The 27,923-nt window shown below is 42.1% G+C and overlaps 1 protein-coding gene across 1 annotated transcript; it reads right to left on the bottom strand.

Moving 5' to 3' along the window:
- Nucleotides 1-492: 492 nt before the first annotated feature.
- Nucleotides 493-27,087, bottom strand: LOC140108398 (uncharacterized). The gene is made up of 7 exons (XM_072131712.1): nucleotides 26,980-27,087; nucleotides 26,208-26,363; nucleotides 13,636-13,785; nucleotides 8,869-9,009; nucleotides 8,141-8,287; nucleotides 6,590-6,732; nucleotides 493-861 (listed from the first exon to the last, which is right to left on the bottom strand). Exons 1-7 carry the CDS (start codon nucleotides 27,065-27,067, stop codon nucleotides 712-714), a joined length of 975 nt encoding a protein of 324 aa, XP_071987813.1. The 5' UTR covers nucleotides 27,068-27,087; the 3' UTR covers nucleotides 493-711.
- Between the last annotated feature and the right edge of the window lie 836 nt (nucleotides 27,088-27,923).

The raw sequence follows: 27,923 nt of genomic DNA, 5'->3' as shown, positions 1-27,923 counted from the left end.
ATGCCTAAACTATTCTCCTCCTGTTTGGAAGATAGTGTATCACAAATCTTTATATTCCACTCTGCATATTTAACAACTTCTAGATATAATAATATCCATCTTGCTTTCTCAGACTAATGCCCTAAATTCTCTGGGGCCCCAAGCATTTTCCTTCATCTACTATGGGCTTGTCCTGTGGGGGTTCTGGGAACATGTCCATCATTTATATCTGACAGTTCCTGGCCCAGACTTCTTACAGTCTCCCATGGACACATTTTTTCTCATTGAAAGTCTGTTCTGATTTTGGTCGCCAGTTCACCATCTGACCCTTCATGACTGGGTGAAATCGGTTAATCCGTTAAGAAGTGGATATATATTCATAGGAATAAAAAAAAGTCAGGCGCCATAGAAACCATTCAGAATTGTGCAACAGTTTACAAAATTGTGTTTGATATCAGTATTAAGAGTTAACACCATATACAATGAATTCCATAAGAAAGAATTTATGCAGCGTCAAGTTCAGAGTCTTTATTTTTTTCTCCATATGTTTAAGAATCAGAATAGATCTGTACAGGCTTGAAACGCGTCAGTGACATATGGGATATTTACCAGGGGTTTATAAAGTCTTTAGTATATAAAGGGTTTTATGAGTCAGAGTTATTACATGTCACATTATACAGCGAGGACCGCAGTTTTCTCTTCGTAGCATCTCTTCTGCAGAGAAGGAAGATCTCACATCTCCACGCAAGAGACTCTGCAGCCAATGTCACAGCACTTCTGATTGGGCCCACATTTGGCATCACTGCTGCACTCAGGCTCGGGGGATGGAACTGGACACTGGATTAAGGCGTTATCCCGGGGACACTGTTTCCGTTCTGACATCTATGCAGTGGAGGAAGGGAGAAAAGTAAGTTAGGAGAGGTCAAAGGTTCATTTAAATGGATTTTTACAATCCAACCCAAATATGTTAATGTCCCCCTGTAGCACCGGTAGCACCCCCTGTGGATGCACTGGTTTAGCAGCCTGGATGGCTCCCCCTGTATACCAGGCTCTGCTTACCTCACTTTGATTGACAGATGCTCTGCCCACTCTCATTGATGCCCTGTCTTATGTCACAGAACTGATTCAATCATCTTCAGGACTGGGGCTTTAATTTCTTGCATACATTTCTGTGGATCTAACACCCTTGTGCCCCGACCCTCATCCGCATAGACTGTAAGCTCTTGTGCCCCGACCCTCATCCGCATAGACTGTAAGCTCTTGTGTCCCCCCTCATTCTCATAGACTGTAAGCTCTTGTGTCACCCCCTCATCCTCATAGACTGTAAGCTCTTGTGTCCTCCCCTCATCCTCATAGACTGTAAGCTCTTGTGTCCCTCCTCATCCTCATAGACTGTAAGCTCTTGTGTCCCCCCTCATTCTCATAGACTGTAAGCTCTTGTGTCACCCCCTCATCCTCATAGACTGTAAGCTCTTGTGTCCTCCCCTCATCCTCATAGACTGTAAGCTCTTGTGTCCCTCCTCATCCTCATAGACTGTAAGCTCTTGTGTCACCCCCTCATCCTCATAGACTGTAAGCTCTTGTGTCACCCCCTCACCCTCATAGACTGTAAGCTCTTGTGCCCCCCCTCATCCTCATAGACTGTAAGCTCTTGTGTCACCCCCTCATCCTCATAGACTGTAAGCTCTTGTGTCACCCCTTCATCCTCATAGACTGTAAGCTCTTGTGTCACCCCTCATCCTCATAGACTGTAAGCTCTTGTGTCCCCCCTCATCCTCATAGACTGTAAGCTCTTGTGTCCTCCCCTCATCCTCATAGACTGTAAGCTCTTGTGTCCCCCCCCTCATCCTCATAGACTGTAAGCTCTTGTGCCCCACCTCATCCTCATAGACTGTAAGCTCTTGTGTCTCCCTCATCCTCATAGATTGTAAGCTCTTGTGTCTCCCCCTCATCCTCATAGACTATAAGCTCTTGTGTCACCCCTCATCCTCATAGACTGTAAGCTCTTGTGTCTCCCCCTCATCCTCATAGACTGTAAGCTCTTGTGTCCCCCTCATCCTCATAGACTGTAAGCTCTTGTGTCACCCCTCATCCTCATAGACTGTAAGCTCTTGTGTCACCCCCTCATCCTCATAGACTGTAAGCTCTTGTGTCACCCCCCTCATCCTCATAGACTGTAAGCTCTTGTGTCCCCCTCATCCTCATAGACTCTAAGCTCTTGTGCCCACCTTCATCCTCATAGACTGTAAGCTTTTGTGCCCCCCCTCATCCTCATAGACTGTAAGCTCTTGTGTCCCCCTCATCCTCATAGACTGTAAGCTCTTGTGTCACCCCCTCATCCTCATAGACTGTAAGCTCTTGTGTCCCCCTCATCCTCATAGACTGTAAGCTCTTGTGTCACCCCCTCATCCTCATAGACTGTAAGCTCTTGTGTCCCCCTCATCCTCATAGACTGTAAGCTCTTGTGTCCCCCTCATCCTCATAGACTGTAAGCTCCTGTGTCTCCCCCCCTCATCCTCATAGACTGTAAGCTCTTGTGTCACATCCTCATCCTCATAGACTGTAAGCTCTTGTGTCCCCCCTCATCCTCATAGACTGTAAGCTCCTGTGTCCTCCCCTCATCCTCATAGACTGTAAGCTCTTGTGTCTCCCCCTCATCCTCATAGACTGTAAGCTCTTGTGTCCCCCCTCATCCTCATTGACTGTAAGCTCTTGTGTCCTTCCTCATAGACTGTAAGCTCCTGTGTCACCCCCTCATCCTCATAGACTGTAAGCTCTTGTGTCACCTCCTCATCCTCATAGACTGTAAGCTCTTGTGTCACCCCCTCATCCTCATAGACTGTAAGCTCTTGTGTCACCCCCTCATCCTCATAGACTGTAAGCTCTTGTGTCACCCCTCATCCTCATAGACTGTAAGCCCTTGTGTCCCCCATCATCCTCATAGACTGTAAGCTCTTGTGTCCCCCCCCTCATCCTCATAGACTGTAAGCTCTTGTGTCCTCCCCTCATCCTCATAGACTGTAAGCTCTTGTGTCCCCCCCCCCCTCATCCTCATAGACTGTAAGCTCTTGTGTCCTCCCCTCATCCTCATAGACTGTAAGCTCTTGTGTCACCCCCTCATCCTCATAGACTGTAAGCTCTTGTGTCCTCCCCTCATCCTCATAGACTGTAAGCTCTTGTGTCCTCCCCTCATCCTCATAGACTGTAAGCTCTTGTGTCCTCCCCTCATCCTCATAGACTGTAAGCTCTTGTGTCCCCCCCTCATCCTCATAGACTGTAAGCTCTTGTGTCCCCCCCCTCATTCTCAAAGACTGTAAGCTCTTGTGTCCTCCCTCATCCTCATAGACTGTAAGCTCTTGTGTCCTCCCTCATCCTCATAGACTGTAAGCTCTTGTGTCACTCCCTCATCCCCATAGACTGTAAGCTCTTGTGTCACCCCCTCATCCTCATAGACTGTAAGCTCTTGTGTCCCCCCCCCCTCATCCTCATAGACTGTAAGCTCTTGTGTCACCCCCTCATAGACTGTAAGCTCTTGTGTCACCCCCTCATCCTCATAGACTGTAAGCTCTTGTGTCCCCCTCATCCTCATACACTGTAAGCTCCTGTGTCACCCCCTCATCCTCATAGACTGTAAGCTCTTGTGTCACCCCCCTCATCCTCATAGACTGTAAGCTCTTGTGTCACCCCCTCATCCTCATAGACTGTAAGCTCTTGTGTCACCCCCTCATCCTCATAGACTGTAAGCTCTTGTGTCCCCCCTCATCCTCATAGACTGTAAGCTCTTGTGTCACCCCCTCATCCTCATAGACTGTAAGCTCTTGTGTCACCCCCTCATCCTCATAGACTGTAAGCTCTTGTGTCACCTCCTCATCCTCATAGACTGTAAGCTCTTGTGTCACCCCCCCTCATCCTCATAGACTGTAAGCTCTTGTGATCAGGGCCCTCCCTCCTATGACTGTTATTCTGTAATGTAATATTATATGTGTATACGTCCCCTGTGATTTGTACAGCGCTGTGTAATTTGATGGCGATATATAAATACTGATTATTATATTATATTAGTATTGGATCAGTGCTTTGGCAGCTTTAGTCTTTGTACTGAGCAGCGTCCTGTGTTATCCTGTCGTGCTGTATTCTGCTATCCTGACCCTTTGCCTGTTTTCTGACCATCCATTTTACCAAGAAATTTTGAGTACTGATTTGTATTCTTAGTTTTGACCCATATTTGGTAACAATTCCTCTCTATTTGTATTGTCTATTCTCTGTCTCTGTGTCTGACACTTTGACTAGTTGTCTATCTGCTGCCTAGGTTGTGCCGGAGAAGTAGGCAGGGACAGCGGGGGGTTTAGTCTCTGCCTAATACAAAACATTATATATGTACCAAAAAATGTGGCAACAAAAAGTATATTTTACTGGCAAATTAAAGGGCTCCTATGGCCATGACAATGCTGTGTCTTATAAAACACATGACATTCTTAAAGGGGCTTTACAGGCTACAATATCTTTACAATAAGGCATTCATGATAGAAAGAGCAGGATCAGGAAGTAAGAGTTCTCCTTACAGAGACTTTGCTCATTAAGGCTGCCTTATAGTCATGTAGAGACTTATAGCCATTGATGCTCCACAAGGGGATTCTGGGAGATATGCAAACATGTTTTGCAGGGTGGTACAAGGAAAGCAATGCCTTTTTTTTGCTACTTTGTAATGCAGCCCCCTTAACATCAAGCATGACTGTAAAGAAGCCTAATGGCATGATACGGGATATCTAATCCTGAGGGAACAGCCCTGTTTCACCCCGGTTGCATCTCTTCAGTTGGGATGAGTGAGAGGCCAATGACTAGGGTCAGGAAGTAAGAGGTCTACTTACTGACACTTTGCCATTTAAGGTCACTTTATAGGCGTGTGGAGACTTATAGCCATTGATGCTCCACTAAGGGATACTGGGAAATATGCAAATAAGAAAACTGGAAGCCGCAGCATTTCATAGTTCAGCTCCTATTCATGTAAATGAGAACCAATCTGCTAATTAGGGTCAGACCACAGCACAGGACACAGCACAATCCACTGCTAAGTGGAAGAACCAGGGGCAGGACTCCCACCAATCTGATACTGAAGACCCACGGGGGAATTTATCAGGACTTCTGAGCCTAGACACCGGCGTATAAGCCCTGGAATAATCTTACATTATTATTATTTTCAGTTAGATGCCCCCTCCATACCATGGGGGCATAGAGGGGTCTAAAGGGGGAGGGGTGGACGAACAGAAAAGGGGGCGTGGTCGGCCGTGAAATGGGCCGGTGAGGGGCGCATTTGCAGCAGCCGTTGACTTTTCATACGTGACGAGTTGCTGGCTGTGTTTAGTTCTATGCCGGGTAGGACCTGCGCAGGCCGGAGCCTCTTGATGTATCTGGCTGCACCTTATGTTATCCCCCTAGTGGTAAGATTGGTCATGAATGTTTGTTTTGTTCATGCAGCCCCTCTAGGAATTAGGAAGTGTACATGTGGTTACTGATGGTTTCCCCATTGGGATTGGTTTTTTAGAACTCTTAAAGGAAAGCAACCACTTTGGAATTACTTCGGTGAATTAATGGGGATCATATATTTCACAGTCCTAGTAGGGGAACCACTCCGGTGATAAATGATGTTTTAAACTAAGGCTGATCACATAATTATTTGACATGAATTATCCATGGGTGTCAGGCTCCAGGGGTAGTGGACCCAATGGACCACCGCGGATGATGACGTAAGCCGACACCTGGGACCAGAATCCAAGTGGCACTCGGTTTTCGCCAGAGCCCGCGGGTTGGACTTGTTGCGGCCTGGTACCACCAGGTCGTTCCACAGGAGTGACTTTGTCTGTGGTGGCAGCCAAGGCGAGGTACACAGACATTAAACAGTATCGTAGTCAGAGACAGGCAGGAGGTCAGGATGGGCAGCAAGGGATCAGAGTTGGGGAAATAGCAACAGGTCACGACAGGCAGCAGAGGAGCGAAGTCAGGAACAGAACCGGGGTCACAACAGGAAATCACACTAACAGTAAAGGGCATAGGAACAGAGCTTTTTCTACGGCACTAGGCACGAAGATCTGGAAGGGTGTGCTAGGAGAGGATGGAATATAAAGGATTCTGGGAAGTGGCCAGAGCCAATTAATGTTGCACCAGCCCTTTAAATCTTCTGAAGCCAACGTGCGCTCGCCCTAAGGGACAGGGATGCACATGGCCACCCGACCGGAGACAGGAACAAGGATGGGTGAGTAAGGACTGCGGGGCGCTGGGGCACACCGAGGGGCACATGTGCACCGAGACATGGGTCCCGGGAGCACCCGTGACAATGTGCGAGCCAACATTTGTATTGAGGAATGGGACGGAGGAGGAGGAGGAGGAGGGAAGAAGCACTGCTTCTACGAATGCCGCCTCGCCCATGCAGGAGGCGTGCATAATTATGTAATGACATGGGCCTCAACTCTTTTCCGGCAGACCGGGCTGTGATCAGCCTTAGTTTAAAACAACATTTATCTAGGCATTATCAAAGATGATTTCTACGGATCCACCGATTGGTAAGTAACCGGCGCCGAGAAGCACTTTTCTAATGCGTCAGACTTTCACTCACTTGTAATGGGTCTGTGCACTTCCGCTGGCACTCTGGGCTGCAGCACTTCTTGTCTCCAGGACAGTCTCTGTCAGAGGTACATAGAGGTTTAGGAAGAGGAGTCTTGCATCGTGTTACTGGAATGGGGCAAGATCCGGACTTTTCTGAAATAGATGACCACATACTCCAATGTCTAGCGCTCCATGGCCAGCAGACTGCTCAGACCTCAGAGGGTTTGGACTTTTTTCATTGATAATTAACTTCTAAACAATATTCAATACATATATGTGTTTTCTTAGTTATTTAACCCTGTGTGGACGGACTCTTGACTAGTGTTTGTTCTATGTGTGTACAAAGACTTTTTACTTGTAGGCTGAGAGAAGACATCATTATCATCCTTTATAACGATCCATTGGTGGCAGCATCACTCTAAAGACCCAGTTTTCCAAATCCTAATTGATTGCTGAATTTGGCATCCTGGAGGCGTCCCTGAAGAGTATGGGGGAGTGCTGGGGGGGGGGGGGGGTCATACAATGAGGTTAGTAATTACAGGCAAAATTATTATCTAGGCGAAGGAATTCTTGCTTCTTAGAAGAAGTTTAGACCTCAAAGTCAAGAGAAAATGATATACATATGTGCACAGGAGATCAGTTTGAGCAGACATTTTAAGGAGGAATACCTTTCGTAAGCAGATTTAGTATATTACTTTCTTAATTCTCTATATTCATATGTCATGTGGGTGTTATTATATTTTATTGATACATTTATTAAAAAAACCCTTCATTCATTTCAACAGATACGAGTGCACATAGAGCCCATCAGAATGTGGCGACCAGGAAAGGTAACACAGCGCTAGAGGTGACAGCTAGAATCGCCCATGAGAAGATGCCCGGTGCCTCCCGAACACAGGCTGATAATTATGATCCTTGTGCCTTCTGTCAGGATCAGAGGTAATGGACCCACTGGACGAGCACAGTGCATCACAGACAAAGCTTTCTGAAAGGCACTAGGCACAAAGATCCGGCAGGGTGTGCAGGGAGAGACTGGGTTACAAGGGATTCTGGGAATGGCCAGTGCCAATCAATGGTGCGCTGGCCCTTTAATGTTCCGGGAGCTGACGGCCGTGCACCCTAGGAGGCTGGGTCATGTGTGTTTGACCGCTGGAGCGGACACAGGAACACGGACAGGTGAGTCGGGGTGAGGGGGGGCACGGGTGAGCCTTCAACCCGAGAGGTGGGTCGCTGCAGCACCCGTGACATCTTCTACAAGGCAGCCATGGATATTAGCCACAGTTCTTCTGCTAATGTCTCCTACCCATTTAAGGGGCAGTTCTTGTAGCAGATCTTCTATACAGAGGGAGGGGGATATGATTATAGTTGTGATTTGTCTTTCTGTCCATAGTTTTGCCTACAAGACTCTGGAGAGGGACTGATAGCCCATTACAATATTGGGATTCTCTCATGCTGACTTCTGGTGCACGTATGTGCAGCTGCTAACAGAAAATAACTCTCTGAGCTTAATCTAAACTTCAGCACTAATACGTGAATGTAATTCAGAGAAAGTCATATTTACCATTATTCACCACCTGGCACCGTAAGACATCACCGGACAGGCAGCACTTCTGATCCTTTGGACAGTCAGAGTCTCGGTTACAGAGAGTCTTATTGAGGAAGATGCAGGACAAGTTCTCCAGACTGGTGGGACATACTCCAGGGTGTTCTGCCGGCACAGATTACAGGACATAACATCTCTATGTACAACCACACATGGCCCCCGGCTGGGAATAATACAGCTTGGTCCCCCTTGTAGTTAGCTACATTATTGGCGACTGGGTTGTAATGATATGTAGACACCTCTCCCACGCCCCTTGTATCTTACTTACAAGAGAATTGGAGGCTAAAATGGATATCAAACTGCAGAGAATCAAAAGACCCAAGAGAGGAGAATAATAAACACTTTCTGTTCTGTATCAAGCAAGAGATTTTAGGAGAAGTCAGAGCCAAGCAGGTGCATGTATGTCTCCCTCTCTTGAGACCATGATTAAGGACGGTTAAGCCGTCGGAAACGCGTTGGTGGAGGGAATCCACACTGTGGATGTTTTTTGATATCATTGAATAAAATTTGAATACACCTTGGAACCTGGCTGGACCATTGGATTACTTTCATGTCTCCCTCTGGGCCCTGAGACTCACCCTCCACATACCAGGGCCTTGTCCATCCATGATCTAATGGATGTGGAACTCTGTGCGTCTGGTTGAACATGGCCGGTTATTCATGAGCCCCCTGTTTGTGGCTTTTACCTTTTTCTGGTGTCACGCACTTCACTCCACACTGGTCGCAGCACTTCTTGTTCCCAGGGCAGTCGCCATCACTTTTGCATTTTGGTGTAGAAACAATTCCAAAACATTTTTTCAATGGTGCCGGGCACTGACCAGACTTCACTACAAGAAGCAGAGAGGTCTCTGAGACTGGAGAACATCATTATGGAACAGACATCTAACAACTTGGCCTGAGCCATCGCTGTCCACAGGGAAGATCACATCCGTGGAACCTTCCAGCAATACTCAGAGGTCTATTTACTGCAGCTATTACTCCCCGCAAAATGGGCCCAACAATCACCTCTAACGATAGACCACATTGGTAAGTTAATTTATACACAGGGGCTATTACACATTCACTTACCGGTCCGAGGAGTTCACAGAAAGTGCATTGTCCGTGTATAATGCGCTGTGCTGGAGTCACTAAGATCCTGCCCCCGATATCCTGCATGTGTCACTTCCCCGCTCAGGTCCCCGGAGTTCACCTTCTTCTTCCTGGTGCATGTAAGTGCATTGTCCGTGTATAATGCACTGTGCGGGGAGTCAATAAGATCCTGTGCCTGATATCCTGCATGTGTCGCTTCCCTGCTCAGGTCCCTGGAGTTCACCTTCTTCTTCCTGGTGCATGTAAGTGCATTGTCCATGTATAATGCGCTGTGCGGGGAGTCAGTAAGATCCTGCCCCCGATATCCTGCATGTGTCGCTTCCCCGCTCAGGTCCCTGGAGTTCACCTTCTTCTTCCTGGTGCATGTAAGTGCATTGTCCGTGTATAATGTGCTGTGCAGGGAGTCACTAAGATCGTGCGCCCGATATCCTGCATGTGTGGCTTCCCCGCTCAGGTCCCCGGAGTTCACCTTCTTCTTCCTGGTGCATGTAAGTGCATTGTCCGTGTATAATGTGCTGTGCAGGGAGTCACTAAGATCCTGCGCTAGATATCCTGCATGTGTCGCTTCCCCGCTCAGGTCCTCGGTGTTCACCTTCTTCTTCCTGGTGCATGTAAGTGCACTGTCTGTGTATAATGCGCTGTGCGGCGAGTCACTAAGATCCTGCACTCGATATCCTGCATGTGTCTCTTCCCCGCTCAGGTCCCCCGGAGTTCAGCTTCTTCTTCCTGGTGCATGTAGGTGCATTGTCCGTGTATAATGCGCTGTGCGGGGAGTCACTAAGATCGTGCACCCGATATCCTGCATGTGTCGCTTCCCCGCTCAGGTCCCTGGAGTTCACCTTCTTCTTCCTGGTGCATGTAAGTGCATTGTCCGTGTATAATGCGCTGTGAGAGGAGTCACTAAGATCCTGCACCCGATATCCTGCATGTGTCGCTTCCCCGCTCAGGTCCCCGGAGTTCACCTTCTTCTTCCTGGTGCATGTAAGTGCATTGTCCGTGTATAATGCGCTGTGCGGGGAGTCACTAAGATCGTGCACCCGATATCCTGCATGTGTCGCTTCCCCGCTCAGGTCCCCGGAGTTCACCTTCTTCTTCCTGGTGCATGTAAGTTCATTGTCTTGTGACCCAATTTGAGAGTTAAATCCGGCAGATCGTCCGACAGCCCGCCCCCCAATTTATGTCACATGGAAGCAGCACAGCTGCGCCAAAATCCGATCGACACAATCCCCTTTTAAAAATCTGTCCCAGCGCCGCAAATCCCCAAAACGCCGGGAAGTCCGATGAAAATGCAATCCACGGACCCTTAGTAAATAAGCCCCATTCTATTACCTGAACTCTGATGCTAATGTGCCATATGATTCTATATTAAAGTGTTTGATGAAGGTCGGGATATGCCCCAAATTTCACAACCAGCACGCTTATATTTGTTTGCTAAATAAAATTTCACCTTGCAAAGAAAACCCCAGTGTAACTGGACTCTATGGGGCAGATTTACTTTCTCGGTCCATTCGCGATCCAGCGGCACGTTCTCTGCGCTGGATTCAGGTTCGGCCGGTGTCGCTGCTGCGCTGAAAAGCATCGGAACGCGCTGGAGTTCACCGAGCTGGGCAGAGTGAAGGTAAGTGCAAGCTCCGCGACAGATTTTTTTTTTTAAATGCGGCGGTTTTTCCGAATCTGTCGGGTTTTCGTTTGGCCACGCCCCCCAATTTCCGTCGCGTGCATGCCGGCACCGATGCGCCACAATCCAATTGCGTGCGCCAAAATCCCGGGGCAATTCTGGGGAAATCGGCGCAAATCGAAAATATTCGGGTAACACGTCGGGTAAACTCGAATCGGACCCTTAGTAAATGACCCCCTCTATCTGATTACTTATGGGACCGGGACCCTTTCCAGAGCAGCCACCTTCACAAATTAAAGGTGTTCCTTCCTTTCAGTGTAAAGTCAGACAGAAAACTGGTGCAAGAACACTTTAATAAATGTGGACCAATAAGCTCATGACTCCAGAACTTTCCACAACTCTGCCAAACTTTTTCCGAGCCTGGGAAAAGGAGCCAAACTCCAGCTTTCCTGAATCCTACATTAAGCAGATTCTTCACAAATGTTTGGGACCTTCGAGATGTATCACTTGGTAGGAGACGTTCTATAAGTCGGACACTTGTTGGTATTTGACGAAAAGGCGCACCACTATTTTGGATAATTTTTTGAGTTATAGAGGCTCCTATATACATTGATGTGGGGATTGGGAACAAATCCAACGACTAAAGACTAAAGACTCTGGACTGAATCATTCATAGTTTATGCCCCCATGCTCCTCCATTTAATGACAAAATTCTCCTCAATCTTGTTCCCTCACGGTGGAGCCATTCTGTGCCCCACCTTTACACACCCTCTATCCCGATTGTCATTACTTTTCACCTAAATACCTCTGTTTTAGCCTAGAAAGCACCCATGGCCCCAAAGTTTACGACCGTTTACACTTATTGTATTTGTTTCTGAATTTGTATTCTTGATCCAGATCCTTTGTTGACCACCAGATTATTTTTTACATGCCTATAGTCCTCTCCTCTTGGGACCTCTCTGTGGTAATGTCCAGCCTGTGTGGCTCTATTTGTATGTATCTTTGTAAGTTGTCTTTGTATTATCCAGTGTTTTTGACATCGAAATTTTGGAAAAAAATTAATTAAAAAAGATTTGTACGAAAAGAAAAATCTTTGGTCATGTATGGACAAGACGGCAGCGTCAGCTTCTTCCAACTGGCCACCGGAGACTTTCAGCACAGTAGACGAGCTGAATGGAAGCGATTGTCTTATAACCCTTTATATAACTACACAGAGGCAGATCTGGCCAAACTGCACGTGCCTGACCCGCACAGCCGCCCCGCATGGTCACACAGAGTCCCAGATTGGGTTAACAGCAGGGGGCGCCAATCAGAGCTTGTACTTACATTTGGTGATCTTTTTACAGTTCCAATGAGTAAAAGAAGAAGAACCTTTACATAGGGACTTACATTTGTGGCACACTCCCTATAAAGGGAACTGTATATGCAGCATAAGATCTCAGAGAAGTCATATGCAAATTTACCTTAACTAGTCATGGGACAGGGAGCAGCTTCTTACAGTCATCGCGCTATACAATGTATCACACCCTCCGAGAGGTGGTGACATGTCCCTCACTGTCTGACGTTAGACTGATCCCTGCCGAATAAAACCATAGAAACCTGACTATTGTGTGGCCCATGGGAAGGGACAGGTCACTATTACCATTCAGCGTAGCCCCGGCCAAAGGAAATCCCACACTAAATGATGGCATGGAAAATGCCTCCATATCTTGGTTGTTTCCTCATGTTTACAACATTGCCCTCCAGGTTTGAGTCTTAATTCACACACGTATCCCAGACCCGGCTTGTTTCTAGTGTCCTGGAGTCCTGTCTAATAGTAATGTGTCCCCCCAGTAAATATCTGGGTGGGGGTCTGTCTGTATAGGATGGGCTGCAATGTATCAGCAGACGTTCCCTCTTGTATTGTCTTCCCTATTTTAGGACTCGGTGGATGTTTTCTCCCTTGTGATGATAGACCTTCATGTCGAGAAGTTTGTGACCCTGGAGCAGCTCCCTGAAAAATGGGATCCATGGAATCATCAGATGAATTGATTCTGTGGTCGGCCCTCTGTGAACCCCAAGAAATAGACCCACTAGCAGCATATAACCCAACCGTAATCTGTGAGGCCAGTCCAACTCTACAACATGCCCTAATCTGCACTTTACACACCTCCCTACATCTCTTGCCTCTTCCCTTCTTTCTGTCACCCAGTTTTCCTGGATCGCTATGCACCCCTGCACCTTGTTGCTGACAACCTTCGTTGTTCTTTGAGCATCATCCTTGCCATATCATGAACACAACTCATAGTACTAGGAAGAGAGGAAGGAGGACAAGTAAACGGCCTAGAACTAGGCGGAGAACTACTCTGATGTCCAAATCTAAGTTGGCGCCAGGAGGTCATGCACTGTATATCCTTACATATTCCATCAACCAAGATGGCGGCCGATACATCCATGGAACTCTACGGGACAGAGAGGCCGTTCTACACGTAAGGAGCATGTCCATTAGACATTAGAGAATGGTTACAGGGATGCGTTGTACTAGGAGGTGGAGGTGGAGGTGTATTCGTACACTTCATGTAAGCTCAGGAATTAGCTCTATACTTTGACTCATATGAACTGTATATCGAATATGTACAATATAAGAGGGGCACAAATTTCATGTCACTGTATTCTTCCAATCTTACCGGGATAGACACCTCCCTGCTGCAGCTGCCCAGGACCCTCTCCCACTCTCAATACAGACCAATCACCAAGTGATCCTCACCTTTCACAGTTGGGGTGCACTGGTGACGGCAGAAGTAGCAGCAGCAGCGGTCTGTTCCCGGGCACTGGTCGTCTGAGCGGCAGTCTGAGGGTGAAGGTTTGATGTGTATACACTGCGAATGGTTGAAGTACGGGCAGGGATTCAGCTTGTCTGCAGACACATAACAAAGCAGATGGCAATTATTTTTGTAGAAGTTATTACCTGTGATCACCACTGGTAAACATTATCTAATCCTATACTGCCCCCTGTGGTCACCACCTGTAATTATTATTGTCTGTATTATTTTCCAGTTACCTCCACTGGTGATGGTCATGCAGTTCAATACTTTTCTGTGGTTATGAGGTGATTATGGGTATGGGAATCCCCCCCCCCCCCACCAATACATATAAGAATCCCCTCCATTAGAAACCAAAATCCCCTCCAGTAGAAACAAGAATCCCATCCAGTAGATAAGGGAAACCCCTATAGTAGATATAGGAATCCCCTCCAGTAGAAATGGGAATCCCCACCAATAGATATAGGAATCCCCTCCAGTAGATATGGCAATCCTATCCAGTAGATATGGGAATCCCCACCAGTAGATATGGGAATCCCCTCCAGTAAATATGTGAATCCTCTGCAATAGATATGGGAATCCCCACCAGTAGAAATGGGAATCCCCAACAGTAGAAATGGGAATCCCCACCAGTAGAAATGGGAATCCCCACCAGTAGTTATGGGAATCCCCACCAGTAGATATGGGAATCCCCACCAGTAGAAATGGGAATCCCCACCAGTAGAAATGGGAATCCCAACCAGTAGATATGGGAATCCCCACCAGTAGATATGGGAATCCCCACCAGTAGATATGGGAATCCCCACCAGTAGATATGGGAATCCCCACCAGTAGAAATGGGAATCCCCACCAGTAGAAATGGGAATCCCCACCAGTAGAAATGGGAATCCCCACCAGTAGATATGGGAATCCCCACCAGTAGAAATGGGAATCCCCACCAGTAGAAATGGGAATCCCCACCAGTAGAAATGGGAATCCCCACCAGTAGATATGGGAATCCCCACCAGTAGAAATGGGAATCCCCACCAGTAGATATGGGAATCCCCACCAGTAGTTATGGGAATCCCCACCAGTAGATATGGGAATCCCCACCAGTAGAAATGGGAATCCCCACCAGTAGAAATGGGAATCCCCACCAGTAGATATGGGAATCCCCACCAGTAGATATGGGAATCCCCTCCAGTAGATATGGGAATCCCCACCAGTAGTTATGGGAATCCCCTCCAATAGATATGGGAATCCCCTCCAGTAGATATGGGAATCCAATCCAGTAAAGTCACCAATGTGGTTACTACTAGTGATGGTTAAGCCGTCCAAGGCAAAATCTTCTGGTAACAATTAGCCATTGTTATTCCTTAAAATATTACACCAGCCACCCCTAGTCATCATAATGTCCTTCAAAACTGACACAAGAAATCACAACTATCAAAGGTCATCCTCTAGGACCCAGCTCCCTGTATCCACTACCGCTAATAGTAATTCTCTCTCCCATGCAGCCTCCTGTGCTTTCATCTAGTGATGCCTTTACCTGTAACCCCCCCCCCTGTAGTCATTACCAGTAAGGGCTATTCTATCTAATACTGTTCAATCTAGTCACTACTAGTAATGATACTGCCCTCCAATAGTGCCCCCTGTGGTGCCTGCTGGTAATATTGATATAAAGCTATAATGTCCCTGTGCGCTCCACACGCAACCAGGATTCCCTCAATTCTGGAGGAGTAGAAGGCAGACTAGTCATATTCTTTACCTCCATAAAAATCTGTCAATTTTTTTTATTTTTTTTCTAAAATTTAGACCACACTCCATATACCAAGGACACCGTCCTAGCACAGGTAACATACATACATACAAAGGTAACATATATACATACATACAGTCCTTACAGAGGTAACATACATACATACAAAGGTAACATATATACATACATACAGTCCTAACAGAGGTAACATACATACATACAAAGGTAACATACATACATACATACTGTCCTTACAGAGGTAACATACATACATACATACATACTGTCCTTACAGAGGTAACATACATACATTCAAAGGTAACATACATACATACATACTGTCCTTACAGAGGTAACATATATACATACATACAGTCCTTACAGAGGTAACATACATACATACATACATACTGTCCTTACAGAGGTAACATACATACATACAGAGGTAACATACCTACATACATACTGTCCTTACAGAGGTAACATACATACATACAGAGGTAACATACATACATACATACATACATACAGAGGTAACATACATACATACATACATACATACATACATACAGAGGTAACATACATACATACATACATACAGAGGTAACATACATACATACATACTGTCCTTACACAGGTAACATACATACATACTGTCCTTACAGAGGTAACATACATACATACATACAGTCCTTACAGAGGTAACATACATACATACATACATACAGTCCTTACAGAGGTAACATACATACATACATACATATTGTCCTTAAAGAGGTAACATACATACATACATACTGTCCTTACAGAGGTAACATACATACATACATACATACTGTCCTTACACAGGTAACATACATACATACATACATATTGTCCTTAAAGAGGTAACATACATACATACAGAGGTAACATACCTACATACATACTGTCCTTACAGAGGTAACATACATACATATAAAGGTAACATACATACATACTGTCCTTACAGAGGTAACATACATACATATAAAGGTAACATACATACATACTGTCCTTACAGAGGTAACATACATACATACATACTGTCCTTACAGAGGTAACATACATACATACATACATACATACTGTCCTTACAGAGGTAACATACATACATACAGTCCTTACAGAGGTAACATACATACATACATACATACATACTGTCCTTACAGAGGTAACATACATACATATAAAGGTAACATACATACATACTGTCCTTACAGAGGTAACATACATACATATAAAGGTAACATACATACATACTGTCCTTACAGAGGTAACATACATACATATAAAGGTAACATACATACATACTGTCCTTACAGAGGTAACATACATACATATAAAGGTAACATACATACATACTGTCCTTACAGAGGTAACATACATACATACATACTGTCCTTACAGAGGTAACATACATACATACATACATACATACTGTCCTTACAGAGGTAACATACATACATACAGTCCTTACAGAGGTAACATACATACATACATACATACATACATACTGTCCTTACAGAGGTAACATACATACTGTCCTTACAGAGGTAACATACATACATTCATACTTTCCTTACAGAGGTAACATACATACATACATACTATCCTTACAGATGTAACATATATACATACTATCCTTACAGATGTAACATATATACATACATACTGTCCTTACAGAGGTAACATACATACATACTATCCTTACAGATGTAACATATATACATACATACTGTCCTTACAGAGGTAACATACATACTGTCCTTACAGAGGTAACATACCTATATACAGTGAATACCAATCAGATGGCCCTGTTCCTGTACGGATCCTAACACCAAAACAACAACAATAATCCCAATGAAGGTATATAGGACAAAAAGTTAATCCACAATCACAGACCAGAAAGCTGCTTATTGGGAATAAAATATCAACAATCTTTATTTACACATTACAGCAATCAAGACAACAATAAAAAGTTAAAAGATTCCACAAAACACAAAAAAGAGTGTGGTGGTGGTCCAAAACAAGTCAACATAAACACATCACCTCTGTAATGATCAAGTATTCAAGCCAGTTATTATGCAAATCCATATTACCCACCCGGGCGTGACATAATGCAAGAAAAGGGCTTGACCACCACCACAGCACCCCGACGCACGTTTCGCTGTCGCTTCTTCCTGGGGGTGTCAACATACATACATACTGTCCTTACAGAGGTAACATACATACATACAAAGGTAACATACCTATATACATACTGTCCTTACAGAGGTAACATACATACATACATACAGTCCTTACAGACGTAACATACATACATACATACTGTCCTTACAGAGGTAACATACATACATACTGTCCTTACAGAGGTAACATATATACATACATACAGTCCTTACAGAGGTAACATACATACATACTGTCCTTACAGAGGTAACATACATACATACATACAGTCCTTACAGAGGTAACATATATACATACATACAGTCCTTACAGAGGTAACATATATACATACATACTGTCCTTACAGAGGTAACATACATACATACTGTCCTTACAGAGGTAACATACATACATACATACTGTCCTTACAGAGGTAACATACTTACATACATACATACAGTCCTTAAAGAAGTAACATATATACATACATACAGTCCTTACAGAGGTAACATATATACATACATACTGTCCTTACAGAGGTAACATACATACATTCATACTGTCCTTACAGAGGTAACATACATACATACAGTCCTTACAGAGGTAACATACATACATACATACTTTCCTTACAGAGGTAACATACATACATACAGTCCTTACAGAGGTAACATATATACATACATACTGTCCTTACAGAGGTAACATACATACATACATACATACATACATACTGTCCTTACAGAGGTAACATACACACATACATACTGTCCTTACAGAGGTAACATACATACATACATACTGTCCTTACAGAGGTAACATACATACATACATACATACTGTCCTTACAGAGGTAACATACATACATACATACATACTGTCCTTACAGAGGTAACATACATACATACATACTTTCCTTACAGAGGTAACATACATACAGTCCTTACAGAGGTAACATACATACATTCATACTTTCCTTACAGAGGTAACATACATACATACATACTATCCTTACAGATGTAACATATATACATACATACTGTCCTTACAGAGGTAACATACATACATACATACATACAGTCCTTACAGATGTAACATATATACATACAGTCCTTACAGAGGTAACATATATACATACATACAGTCCTTACCGAGGTAACATACATACATACATACATACTGTCCTTACAGAGGTAACATACATACATACATACTGTCCTTACAGAGGTAACATACATACATACATACATACTGTGCTTACAGAGGTAACATACATACATACATACATTCAGTCCTTACAGAGGTAACATACATACATACATACTGTCCTTACAGAGGTAACATACATACATACATACATTCAGTCCTTACAGAGGTAACATACATACATACTGTCCTTACAGAGGTAACATACATACATACATACTGTCCTTACAGAGGTAACATATATACATACATACAGTCCTTACAGAGGTAACATACATACATACATACTGTCCGTACAGAGTTAACATACATACATACAGAGGTAACATACATACATAAATACTGTCCTTACAGAGGTAACATATATACATAAATACTGTCCTTACAGAGGTAACATACATACATACATACTGTCCTTACAGAGGTAACATACATACATACATACAGTCCTTACAGAGGTAACATATATACATACATACTGTCCTTACAGAGGTAACATACATACACTCATACTGTCCTTACAGAGGTAACATACATACATACAGTCCTTACAGAGGTAACATATATACATACATACTGTTCTTACAGAGGTAACATACATACATACATACATACATACATACATACATACATACATACTGTCCTTACAGAGGTAACATACACACATACATACATACAGTCCTTACAGAGGTAACATACATACATACATACATACATACTGTCCTTACAGAGGTAACATACATACATTCATACTGTCCTTACAGAGGTAACATACATACATACATACTTTCCTTACAGAGGTAACATACATACAGTCCTTACAGAGTTAACATACATACATTCATACTTTCCTTACAGATGTAACATATATACATACATACAGTCCTTACAGATGTAACATATATACATACTGTCCTTACAGAGGTAACATACATACATACATACATACAGTCCTTACAGATGTAACATATATACATACAGTCCTTACAGAGGTAACATATATACATACATACAGTCCTTACCGAGGTAACATACATACATACATACTGTCCTTACAGAGGTAACATACATACATACATACTGTCCTTACAGAGGTAACATACATACATACATACATACTGTCCTTACAGAGGTAACATACATACATACATACATTCAGTCCTTACAGAGGTAACATAGATACATACATACTGTCCTTACAGAGGTAACATACATACATACATACATACATTCAGTCCTTACAGAGGTAACATACATACATACATACTGTCCTTACAGAGGTAACATACATACATACATACATCCAGTCCTTATAGAGGTAACATACATACATACATACATTCAGTCCTTACAGAGGTAACATATATACATACATACTGTCCTTACAGAGGTAACATACATACATACATACTGTCCTTACAGAGGTAACATATATACATACATACAGTCCTTACAGAGGTAACATACATACATACATACTGTCCGTACAGAGTTAACATACATACATACATACATACATACATAAATACTGTCCTTACAGAGGTAACATACATGCATACATACTGTCATTACAGAGATAACATACATACATACATATTGTCCTTACAGAGGTAACATACATACATATTGTCCTTACAGAGGTAACATACATACATACATACATACATTCTGTCCTTACAGAGATAACATACATACATACATACTGTCCTTACAGAGGTAACATACATACATACAGAGGTAACATACATACATACTGTCCTTACAGAGGTAACATACATACATACATACATACATACTGTCCTTACGGAGGTAACATACATACATACATACATACTGTCCTTACAGAGGTAACATACATACATACAGAGATAACATACATACATACATATTGTCCTTACAGAGGTAACATAAATACATACTGTCCTTACAGAGGTAACATACATACATACATACATACATACTGTCCTTACAGAGGTAACATACATACATACAGAGGTAACATACATACATACTGTCCTTACAGAGGTCACATACATACATACTGTCCTTACAGAGGTAACATAGATACATACATACACACAGAGGTAACACACATACATACATGCATACAGAGGTAACATACCTATATACATACTGTCCTTGCAGAGGTAACATACATACATACAGAGGTAACATACATACATACTGTCCTTACAGAAGTAACATACATACATACATACATACATACATACATACTGTCCTTACAGAGGTAACATACTTACATACATACTGTCCTTACAGAGGTCACATACATACATACATACTGTCCTTACAGAGGTAACATACATACATACAGAGGTAACATACATACACACTGTCCTTACAGAGGTAACATACATACATACATACATACATACATACATACATATTGTCCTTACAGAGGTAACATACATACATACATACTGTCCTTACAGAGGTAACATACATACATACATACATACTGTCCTTACAGAGATAACATACATACATACATACAGAGGTAACATACATACATACTGTCCTTACAGAGGTAACATACATGCATACATACAGAGGTAACATACATACATACAGAGGTAACATACATACATACATACATACATACATACAGAGGTAACACACATACATACTGTCCTTGCAGAGGTAACATACATACATACATACATACATACTGTCCTTACAGAGGTCACATACATACATACTGTCCTTACAGAGGTAACATACATACATACATACATACATACATACAGAGGTAACATACCTATATACATACTGTCCTTGCAGAGGCAACATACATACATACAGAGGTAATATACATTCATACTGTCCTTACAGAAGTAACATACATACATACATACACACATACTGTCCTTACAGAGGTAACATACATACATACATACAGAGGTAACATACATACATACTGTCCTTACAGAGGTAACATACTTACATACTGTCCTTACAGAGGTAACATACATACATACATACATACAGTGGTAACATACATACATACATACATACATTCATACAGAGGTAACATACCTATATACATACTGTCCTTGCAGAGGTAACATACATACATACAGAGGTAACATACATACATACTGTCCTTACAGAGGTAACATACATACATACATACATACTGTCCTTACAGAGGTCACATACATACATACTGTCCTTACAGAGGTAACATACATACATACATACAGTGGTAACATACATACATACATACATACATACATACAGAGGTAACATACCTATATACATACTGTCCTTGCAGAGGTAACATACATACATACAGAGGTAACATACATACATACTGTCCTTACAGAAGTAACATACATACATACATACATACATACACACTGTCCTTACAGAGGTAACATACATACATACATACATACTGTCCTTGCAGAGGTAACATACATACATACATACATACATACTGTCCTTACAGAGGTCACATACATACATACTGTCCTTACAGAGGTAACATACATACATACATACATACAGAGGTAACATACATACATACATTCATACATACAGAGGTAACATACCTATATACATACTGTCCTTGCAGAGGTAACATACATACATACAGAGGTAACATACATACATACATACATACAGAGGTAACATACATACATACATACATACATACAAACAGAGGTAACATACATACATACATACTGTCCTTACAGAGGTAACATACATACATACAGAGGTAACATACATACATACATACTGTCCTTACAGAGGTAACATACATACATACATACATACATACAGAGGTAACATACATACATACATACATACAGAGAGAGGTAACATACATACATACATACTGTCCTTACATAGGTAACATACATACATACAGAGGTAACATACATACATACTGTCCTTACAGAGGTAACATACATACATACACACATATATACATACATACATACATACTGTCCTTACAGAGGTAACATACATACATACATACTGTCCTTACAGAGGTAACATATATACATACTGTCCTTACAGAGGTAACATACATACATACAGAGGTAACACACATACATACTGTCCTTACAGAAGTAACATACATACATACATACATACATACTGTCCTTACAGAGGTAACATACATACATACATACATACTGTCCTTACAGAAGTAACATACATACATACATACATACATACTGTCCTTACAGAGGTAACATACATACATACTGTCCTTACAGAGGTAACATACATACATACTGTCCTTACATAGGTAACATATATACATACAGAGGTAACATACATACATACATACATACATACATACATACAGAGGTAACATACCTATATTCTTACTGTCCTTGCAGAGGTAACATACATACATACATACATACATACATACAGAGGTAACATACCTATATTCTTACTGTCCTTACAGAGGTAACATACATACATACATACATACATACAGAGGTAACATACCTATATTCTTACTGTCCTTGCAGAGGTAACATACATACATACATACTGTCCTTACAGAGGTAACATACATACATACATACATACATACATACAGAGGTAACATACATACATACATACTGTCCTTACAGAGGTAACATACATACATACATACATACTGTCCTTACAGAGGTAACATACATACATACATACATACATACAGAGGTAACATACATACATACATACATACAGAGAGAGGTAACATACATACATACATACTGTCCTTACAGAGGTAAAATACATACATACACACATATATACATACAGTCCTTACAGAGGTAACATACATACATACATACATACTGTCCTTACAGAGGTAAAATACATACATACACACATATATACATACAGTCCTTACAGAGGTAACATACATACATACATACATACATACATACTGTCCTTACAGCGGTAACATACATACATGCATACATACATACTGTCCTTACAGAGGTAACATACATACATACATACAGTCCTTACAGAGGTTACATACATACATACATATTGTCCTTACAGAGGTAACATATATACATACATACTGTCCTTACAGTGGTAACATACATACATACATACATACATACATACAGTCCTTACAGAGGTAACATACATACATACATACTGTCCTTACAGAGGTAACATACATACATACAGAGGTAACATACATACATACATACTGTCCTTACAGAGGTAACATACATGCATACATACAGAGGTAACATACATACATACATACTGTCCTTACAGAGGTAACATACATACATACATACTGTCCTTACAGAGGTAACATACATACATACATACATACAGAGGTAACATACATACATACTGTCCTTACAGAGGTAACATACATGCATACATACACACAGAGGTAACATACATACATACATACATACTGTCCTTACAGAGGTAACATACATACATACAGAGGTAACATACATACATACATACATACATACTGTCCTTACAGAGGTAACATACATACATACAGAGGTAACATACATACATACTGTCCTTACAGAGGTAACATACATACATACATACTGTCCTTATAGAGGTAACATACATACATACATACATACTGTCCTTATAGAGGTAACATACATACATACAGAGGTAACATACATACATACATACATACTGTCCTTATAGAGGTAACATACATACATACAGAGGTAACATACATACATACATACATACATACAGAGGTAACATACATACATACTGTCCTTACAGAGGTAACATACATACATACAGAGGTAACATACATACATATATACATACATACATACAGAGGTAACATACATACATACTGTCCTTACAGAGGTAACATACATACATACATACATACTGTCCTTATAGAGGTAACATACATACATACATACATACATACTGTCCTTATAGTGGTAACATACATACATACATACATACTGTCCTTATAGAGGTAACATACATACATACATACATACTGTCCTTATAGAGGTAACATACATACATACTGTCCTTACAGAGGTAACATACATACATACAGAGGTAACATACATACATACTGTCCTTACAGAGGTAACATACATACATACATACATACTGTCCTTATAGAGGTAACATACATACATACATACATACTGTCCTTATAGAGGTAACATACATACATACATACATACTGTCCTTATAGAGGTAACATACATACATACATACATACTGTCCTTATAGAGGTAACATACATACATACAGAGGTAACATACATACATACATACATACATACATACAGAGGTAACATACATACATACTGTCCTTACAGAGGTAACATACATACATACAGAGGTAACATACATACATACATACATACATATATACATACATACATACAGAGGTAACCTACATACATACTGTCCTTACAGAGGTAACATACATACATACATACATACATACATACATACATACATACTGTCCTTATAGAGGTAACATACATACATACATACATACATACATACTGTCCTTATAGAGGTAACATACATACATACATACTGTCCTTATAGAGGTAACATACATACATACATACATACTGTCCTTATAGAGGTAACATACATACATACTGTCCTTACAGAGGTAACATACATACATACATACATACATACATACTGTCCTTATAGAGGTAACATACATACATACATACATACTGTCCTTATTGAGGTAACATACATACATACATACTGTCCTTATAGAGGTAACATACATACATACATACATACATACTGTCCTTATAGAGGTAACATACATACATACATACATACTGTCCTTATAGAGGTAACATACATACATACAGAGGTAACATACATACATACATACTGTCCTTATAGAGGTAACATACATACATACAGAGGTAACATACATACATACATACATACTGTCCTTACAGAGGTAACATACATACATACTGTCCTTATAGAGGTAACATACATACATACATACATACTGTCCTTATAGAGGTAACATACATACATACATACATACATACATACTGTCCTTATAGAGGTAACATACATACATACATACTGTCCTTACAGAGGTAACATACATACATACATACATACTGTCCTTATAGAGGTAACATACATACATACATACATACTGTCCTTATAGAGGTAACATACATACATACATACATACTGTCCTTATAGAGGTAACATACATACATACATATATACATACATACATACAGAGGTAACATACATACATACTGTCCTTACAGAGATAACATACATACATACAGAGGTAACATACATACATACATACATACATACATACACACATATATACATGTGTCTAAAATCCTCAAATTATTTTGATCCCGCTCACCTTGTAGAGGGAGCAGGCAGCGTCTCCTACACCCGGAGTAGCAGCATTTCCTTGCGCCCTCGCAGTGTCCGTCCTCCTGACATTCTGACCTCAGGGTCGTATTATTTCCACAGGTCGGGAAGTCGACATCAGCAGGACAGGTCCCCGGCTTTCTGGCTGATCAGAGAGGAATATAACCCTGTTTATACGCAGAGTATAACGTTCTGTTGTCTGCCGTGTGTTGGGACTTGGTTTCTATATCGTGTGGTTTATCTGTGATCTCAGACGATTACCACTACGGGGACTACGTATTATTATGTTATTAGGTGGAAAAACAATATAAAAAGAGGACGTACAAGAGGCTGTTATTATGTTTCTTTATAATGAACAATGAAAAAACAATATGAATAGGAGGTGTAGTTATGCTGCTGCTTTCTAAGAGTCATAACCTATGCATTGATGAAGATGTCCGGGGGCTTGGTTCTTCCTGCAGGTGTCTCAGCTTTTGAATGACAGACTATAGATTTCCCTGCTTCCTACTATGGATGTGTCCCCTGTATATCATCCAGACTGGGCACCAGCACTGAAGATTGGACCCAGCATCACCCTGTCACATGCTCCTGGTCATGTGATCATTGAGGCCAGTGATTGGCTGGGGCAGTCATGACATCCTTCAATACCAGAGGATCCTTCTAAATGATGGAATCTATCAAACAAGACGATGGGACATCAGAAGCCGAGCAGAACCCGAGTCTAGAGATCGTCTTCTCCATGGATAAAGCTCTTCTCTTACCCGGGTTATAAAGTTCTGCTCCCGGTTCCTCTGAGGTCACATGGCTGCAGGTGGTGATCAGGAGGACGAGGACGGTCACTGGAGACATGTCACACTATGAGGACCACGGTGCGGAGTCCATCAGATGGAATGTATATATATAGGGACCGTACGAGGAAGGAGGAAGGGAGGGACCTTTCAGAACCTGCTCAAACAAAACCCAACATTTCACAAACATTTCTCACAGTAACAGATCTGCTCATTGTCAACCTTCTCAACCCATCCAGATAATCTCCGGGAAGTGCCTGGAGGTGTCACATAATCTGGAGCCGGGGTGTGAGCCGATCCTGACACCCGTCACTATGGGTCTCCTTCCTCGTAGATCTTCATACACAAAGGGGCTCATTTACTGAGAAAGTCAGAAACTTCACTAAAACTGCTCTGCCCGTGTATAACGCCAGATCTGGCGCTCACTAAGAACCATAAATGTGTCGCTTCCCCGCTCAGGTCCCAGGAGTTCACCATCTTTATTGTTGTGGATCTATAACATAAGGCGAGCGACACAATGGGGCAGATTTACTTACCCGGTCCATTCGTGATTTAGCGGCGCGTTCTCTGCGGAGGATTTGGGTCTTCTGGCGATTCACTAAGGTAGTTCCTCCGAAGTCCACTAGGTGTCGCTGCTGCACTGAAGTCCGCCAGAGTTCACGATCTGTTGCTGGGTGCAGGTAAGCGCATGTCCAGCGACACTTTTTTTTTAAAATGCTCCGAATCCGTTAGGTTTTCGTTCGGCCACGGCCCCCATTTTCTGTCGGCGCCGATGCGCCACAATCCGATCGCGTGCGCCAAAATCCCGGGGCAATTCAGGGGAAATTGGCGCAAAATGGAAAAATTTGGGTAACACGTTGAGAAAACGCGATTCAGGCCCTTAGTAAATGACCCCCTGTGTCAGTGAATAAAAACTC

Source organism: Engystomops pustulosus, unplaced genomic scaffold (genome assembly GCF_040894005.1).
Source record: "Engystomops pustulosus unplaced genomic scaffold, aEngPut4.maternal MAT_SCAFFOLD_125, whole genome shotgun sequence".
Taxonomy (NCBI): Eukaryota; Metazoa; Chordata; class Amphibia; order Anura; family Leptodactylidae; genus Engystomops; species Engystomops pustulosus.
This window is presented reverse-complemented; position numbering and strand designations above follow the sequence as displayed.

Bases quoted from the DNA above. Each gene is read 5' to 3' on its own strand.
- LOC140108398 (XM_072131712.1), bottom strand. From the start codon at position 27,067: ATGTCTCCAGTGACCGTCCTCGTCCTCCTGATCACCACCTGCAGCCAT. The intron at 26,364-26,979 runs GTAAGAGAAGAG...CTCTCTGATCAG, and splicing joins AGCAGAACTTTATAACCCGG to CCAGAAAGCCGGGGACCTGT. The intron at 13,786-26,207 runs GTGAGCGGGATC...ATGTGTCTGCAG, and splicing joins CTGCCTGCTCCCTCTACAAG to ACAAGCTGAATCCCTGCCCG.